Source organism: Solanum tuberosum, unplaced genomic scaffold, assembly GCF_000226075.1.
Source record: "Solanum tuberosum cultivar DM 1-3 516 R44 unplaced genomic scaffold, SolTub_3.0 scf00126, whole genome shotgun sequence".
NCBI lineage: Eukaryota > Viridiplantae > Streptophyta > Magnoliopsida > Solanales > Solanaceae > Solanum > Solanum tuberosum.
In genome coordinates, this window is record NW_006239051.1 from 215,800 (window position 1) to 222,144 (window position 6,345).

The window sequence follows — 6,345 nt, forward strand, 5'->3', positions numbered from 1 at the left end:
TTTTTTGATAACCGAGAAATCCATCTGTGACCCGCCCTTTGGACCAATCACAGCCTTCTAAACTCGGTAGATAATGGGCCCGCCCCTCTACCCTTCTCCACTTAAATACCGGGCTTTGCTTTGCATGGTGTGGGGCTTGAACCTGTGACCTAAGCCACAAATCCTCCACCTTTTGCCACTTGAGCTAGGCCCAAATTCTAATTTAACAAGTAATGAGATACAATGGTGACTAAATAAAATCTACCTAAAGAAGCCCATTCATGGAAAACTAATGATATTTAGTAATTTCATTTTATCTTCATAAAATTCTGACGAGGGTGGTGATAAGGCCAGCTAGTACATGCGCACTCAGTCAATCCATCAAGCAGCCTGCTACAACTCACAAATGCAGGTGCCTATAACCATACCCACTAAGGCTCAGCAAATGGACTCACACTTATTATTCGAGCTAGGATCCAAACGTGGGATCTACGAGTTCTTATTCCTATACCTCAACCACTCATCCGTCCCATTGGAGACATGCTCCAACCAGTCCAAAGATCAGACAGAATCCAATTCACCACAGTGCCAACTTTATAACTGTGACAATATTCTTGATATTATGGAGAACTCTTTTTCCCACATGCATGTGCACCTCATCTGAAAAAGAGAACATTGTAGGGTGCACATATCTTTTTCCACTACAAACAAAAAGAACCAACAGACCCAGAACTTTGCATAGCTAAGAAACATCACACATAAGAACAGCTTTCATTATGTAAACACGGTTGATGGTAGCATAAGACATGAAAATTCCTCAACATGCAAGTCGTGACCCAAGGCACTACAAGTTCAATTTCATTTGTATATATCTCTAAATTTTTTTATAGTAGGGAGGCAGAGGGAAATTATATCTGGAACATACACAATCCAACAAACTCTGATGGAGTAAATAGCAACTGAAAGCCTACCTCCCAGTAAAGTTGCTTGCAATCCATGCATTGCCAAAATTCCAAATTCTTGTTAAACAAGCAGTTTGGAATCACCTGAAATCCCTTAGCTGCTTCAACAGCTTCTTCTGTTGTCAGAGGTTTTTGGATGAACTTACCGTTGCATTTTGTGCACCTTGACATCAACTGGTCCTCAGAAATTTCCAATTGAAAAGTTTCTATTACCTGTAGATATGCAAGGTAATATTGCCATGAGCAGACAGTTGACAAATTGTCAAAGAAATTTTTTTGATACTGTTCACTTGCACTCCTGTCCCCCATCCCCCTTTCCTCTCACATTTTGTTCATCCATTCAAAAACATTTTCATATCTAACTGCATGCTCTACAATTTGAAGGCATTCATTTTACCTCAACTAACTGATCGTTCTTTAAAAGACTCTTCACCCGGTATATCTGATTTTTTAAGAGATAATCATGTCTCAAGAGTTTGGCATCTCGTGTTAAGAGTACTCTCTTCTCTTTACAGGCTTGTTCAATTAAATCCCTGAAGAATAAAAAGTCAGAAAAGTTATCACAAGATTCAGGCTTCTTTGAATAAGAATCAACTTAGAGAAGAATCGAAAATCATTCAAAACCTCGATTCAGGCTTCTTTGAATAAGGAACAGCAGCATCAATGCCAACGCATCTTAAATGTTTTGCCAATCCTTCAACCTGAAAGATTACCACAAGTCACAACCTCCAATAACAACCACAAAAAGAAGAAAAATGTGCCATACTTTCGCCTCCCAAAGAAAGAGAAAGAGGAGAAATCTCCACCTTAATGCAAGAGAGAGCATTAAAGAAGCCTAAGCGTATCAGTTTTACAGAAAAGCAATATTTGTAACTAAAATATGGTATCTCACCATCACATCACATAGAAACTTAGGACACCCATTCCCACCGGAGGTCGCATCCCAGGGTGGTGGACCTTGCCATTCTTCACCACCTTCTGTTGGACTGCGTGTGTTTGCTACTCTACCAGATGATTTCTTTGCTTTCTTTCTCGAGATCTTTGGTTTTCTATCAGATTCACTTAACAAAATTTTATCACCATACTTCCTGACAATTTGTGAAAGCACGTAATCCATCCGATTAGCTTGATCTGGTGGCAGTGCAGTAACCTCTTCATCTGATATAGGGACGGTTTTACAAAAATCAGGCGGGATAGCTTGGACCATCTCTAAAGCTTCACCAAATTTGATACCACACATTTTGTTAGAGTTTTGTTGTGTGTCAAATATCTGTTTCAAACCAAGATCCAGCTGAGACAACTGGAGACCCATCGCACTTTCGACAGAATTCCCTGAAATGGACCGGTTACCAAATGTAAATAGGACAAACTAGATAGACATAATGCAGTAAAAAGGGACTTCTTTTTGCCTATGATGATCTATAGCTCCTGATGACTGACAGGACATAACTCGCCTTTTCATTTACTGTTTATTCTGGGGCATCACAGATTGGAAATTTAGAAGTTAAAATATAATTGGACATCTGAGGTACAAAGTCAGGACCAAATATGGATTAATCTCTCTCCTACCACTGCACTGCTGCAAACACTTGTCATACCAAAGCTTCTTTCAGAAGGGGCATATTGTATTACCCCATCCCCCAACACACACACAAGCACACCTACTTTTGTTGTTCGAAAGGAGATATACTCCAATAGAAAACCTAGTGAACATACTCAAGACACCTAACTTTCTAGACAGAACTATCTTTCCAATCAAGGAAGTCGGTTACTGGTGTATCAGAGCTGCTTCATGGAGGTTGCAACACGTGGGCATGCACTGGAAGAAGATGAGAAAGGTACTTCACCAACCTTCTGTCACGGACTTAGCCTTGAAGACTTCAAGGATATGAATCAAACAATAAGCATCAACTGCTGCGTATTGCATTTGCTCTTCTGTCAGAGGACGCTGTGACCAATCACTGCATTGGAGTTCCTGCACTCGAGATGCAAAAAAGTAAAACAAATGGAGTATTTTAAATTTTTTATAATAAATTCATATCTATATTCCTGAGTAATAAAATGCCAATATCAAGATTGCACACCTTTGATAGAGAAATCCCCAAAACCTCCTGGCAAATTGTTGCCAAGCTCTTTGTTTGCTTTGATAATCTTCTCCCTGGTTGTTTGGGTTGCAGGTTGTTGTATATGCTTGTTATATCTAAAAAGGGTTCCACCTAGTCACCAATTATTAGCTAGTATATGACAAGCATTAACCACACAAAACAAAAATCAGTCCTATAAAAAGTTAACGAAACATAAGAGTGTGCAGCATATAGAATGTGTTGATTGAACCAAAATTGCTTCAAGAGCAAAAATAGTCCCAAGTACTTTAGCAAACTACAAATATTAACTGCAGCAATGACATATCCATAAATTCAACAGTTCTTTTACTATCTAGGACAGTGATTAAAAGCAAAAGCCGGAAAATTTTTAAGCAACCAAGCATAAGCACCTAGCGCATATACCGGGCGTGGGGTTAAGAAGTCTGTCATTGAGCTATCACTTAGTTCTTGCAGAGTTGGCTTAAGTAGTGTTGACCAGTATATATCACTACACAAAACTATGCAAGTTAAGCTCCTTAATCAATATCATGAAACTTCAAAGCACCACAATTAACATATCATTTTGCAATTTGAAGTCACATCTGAAAGCAATATGCTATATATAAAATAAAAGCTTTGACAATTGTATTGTAACTCGAATAAGCATTTCTTCAGAAGACAAAAAACAAAACTAACCCTATCAAAACCAGGTTCGCAGCCATGAGCGCAGAAAGTAGAAGATAAATACACTAAATCTTGTTTGAATCTGAATCCCAATTTCAGTATATTCGGCGAGACAAACGCATTCCTAATAAGCTGGTAAATTGATTGTAAAGGGATCGACGCTAGGTCAATTAAGAAGACCGGCGATTTCACCGACGAGTTGTCGGCGCCGGGGAGCTGACAAGCGATTTGGAGAAGCGAGACGGTGGGGAAAGTGGACTGATGGGTTCGAATTGGTTTCCATTCGGCGTCGAGTCCGATGACTGATGAATGAGTCAATGCCCGAGTCAGATGGTTGAACTCGGGCGAGTCAGGGGATGAGACCAGGTGTATGGACTCCATGGGTTCGGAGAAGTCCGTCTCTTGGTGATCCTTGATTTACTATATTGTGTAAATTAAATTGAAAATTTGAAATTGATAATTTAATATTTAGAAATTTAATAATCGAATATCACATATTAAGAGTTTTTTATTTTTTATTCGGTGTTCAAAGTTTGTATTAGAGTTTCAATTAAATTTGAATTGCGCACTGCAGGACCCATTTTGGGATAGCGCTCTTGTAGGATTTTCTTTATGGAAAGTGCTAAATGGCCAAAAAATTATAGTTTTTTTATTTAAAATAAACTGATCTTTTTTTCATTTTTTAGTTAAAATGTATTAAAGGTAAAAATGTTTAAAAAGATAAAAGAACATAGATAAAATACCATTCTAGCCAAAAGGATTTTTCCTTTCTTTATATACATAGATTAAACCTAGGACATCTGATTAAGATTGGAACGGTCATATATTAGAGTTTGGACCATATAACATAAATATTAAATACTTATTTTCTTCATATTTACGGCCCGAACCCTAACTAAATGCTTTATGAATTTAAACAATGATTGCGACATTAAACACGTGAAGTACTGAATGACTCTTAAGTCGTGTGTGCCTGCACGACTCGTCAAATGTGGCAAACTCTTTTCACAAGAATTCAAGTTATGATGTGTCCATTCCTTAGAAATTTTTTTCATGTGAATTCAGTTAAGTTTGCTTTGAATTTAATTATTGATTGTGACATTGAAGTCGTGAGGTACTGACATGTGTGCCTTCACTACACACTCGGCGTGTGTGCATCTACGACACACTCAGTGTGTGAGCCTGCACGACTTACCAATGTGTCAGATTCTTTTCATGCGAATTCAATTTTTGATGTGCTAATTCACTAGTTTTTTTAAATTTAATTAGTTGCTTTATGAATTTAAATAGTGATTGCAACCATTAAAGGCATGGGGTACTAAACAACTCTTAAGTCGTGTAAATATGCACCACTTGTTAGATGTGGCAAACTTTTTTCACTTAGAATTAAATTTTTAATATGCGTATTCCCTAAATTCTTCTTACACACGTATTTAGTTAAGTTTTTTATGAATTTTAAAATGTGATTATGACATTAAAGGCGTGAGGTACTGAAACTTTTAAGTAGTGTGTGTTTGCACGACACACTAGGTGTGTGAGATTGCACGACTCTCCAGATGTGGCAAACTCTTTTCATGTGAATTCAATTTTGATGTGTTCATTTTCTAGATTATATTTCACGTGAATTAAGATAAGTGCTCTGTGTATTTAAATAGTGATTGTGACATTAAAGATGTGAGTTATTGAACAATTTTTAAATTTTGTGTTCCTGCACGACTCGCCAGATATGAAAGACTTCTTTCGCGTGAATTCAATATGTGATGTGCCTATTCTCTAGATTATTTTTCTTATGAATTTAAATAGTGTTTGAGACCATGAGGTACTGAAAATTCTTACATCACGTGTGCATGCATGACTCGCCAAATATGGTAGATTCTTTTCATGGGAATTTAGTTTTTGATGTGCCTATTCTCTAGATTTCTTTTCACGTGAATTTAGTAAAGTGTTTTATAAATTTAAATCATGATTGCGACATTAAAGGCGTGAGGTACTGAACAGTCGTGCGTGCCTACATGACTTGTCAAATGTGGCACACTGTTTTCCTATGAATTCAATTTTGGTGTGCCAATCCTAGATTATTTTTACATGATTTTAGTTAAGTGATTTATGAATTCGAATAGTGATTGCGACCTAAGAAGTATTAGTGGGAGATGATTCAATGGATTTAGGAATTTAAATAGTGATTACGCATTAAAGGCGTGAGGTACTTAACGATTCTTAATTCGTGTGTGTCTCCACAACACACTAGACGTGTGAGCCTACACGTTTGCTTGATGTGTTATATTTTTTCACGTGAATTCAATTTTTGATGTGTAGATTTCCTAAAAAAAATTTCCACATGAATTTAGTTGTGTGCTTTAGAAATTTAAACATTGAATGTGATATTAAATATGTGAGGTATGGAATGATTATTAAGTTATGTGTGCCTGCACAACTTTCCAGATGTGGCAGACTCTTTTCGTGTGCATCCAATTTTTTATGGGTCCATTCCCTAATTTTTTTTCAACTGAATTTAGTTAAGTGCTTTATGAATTTAAAGAGAGATTGCATCATTAAAGGCATAACGTATTGATTGACTCTTAAGTCACATGTGTCTGCACGACACACAAAACATGTAAACTTGCACGACTCTCGAG

At 37.0% G+C, this 6,345-nt stretch overlaps 1 protein-coding gene across 1 annotated transcript in view; it reads right to left on the reverse strand.

The window, feature by feature from the left end:
* The window catches only part of LOC102592583 (uncharacterized), a 6,948-nt gene extending 2,809 nt beyond the window's left edge, over window positions 1–4,139 (reverse strand). The window contains exons 1-7 of the mRNA XM_006350450.2: window positions 3,722–4,139; window positions 3,026–3,157; window positions 2,793–2,916; window positions 1,834–2,273; window positions 1,566–1,642; window positions 1,339–1,474; window positions 951–1,154 (exon numbers count right to left, since the gene is read on the reverse strand). Coding sequence (XP_006350512.1) covers window positions 951–1,154; window positions 1,339–1,474; window positions 1,566–1,642; window positions 1,834–2,273; window positions 2,793–2,916; window positions 3,026–3,157; window positions 3,722–4,090 — 1,482 coding nt within the window. The 5' untranslated portion in view covers window positions 4,091–4,139. The remainder of the gene's footprint in view (window positions 1–950; window positions 1,155–1,338; window positions 1,475–1,565; window positions 1,643–1,833; window positions 2,274–2,792; window positions 2,917–3,025; window positions 3,158–3,721) is intronic.
* Between the last annotated feature and the right edge of the window lie 2,206 nt (window positions 4,140–6,345).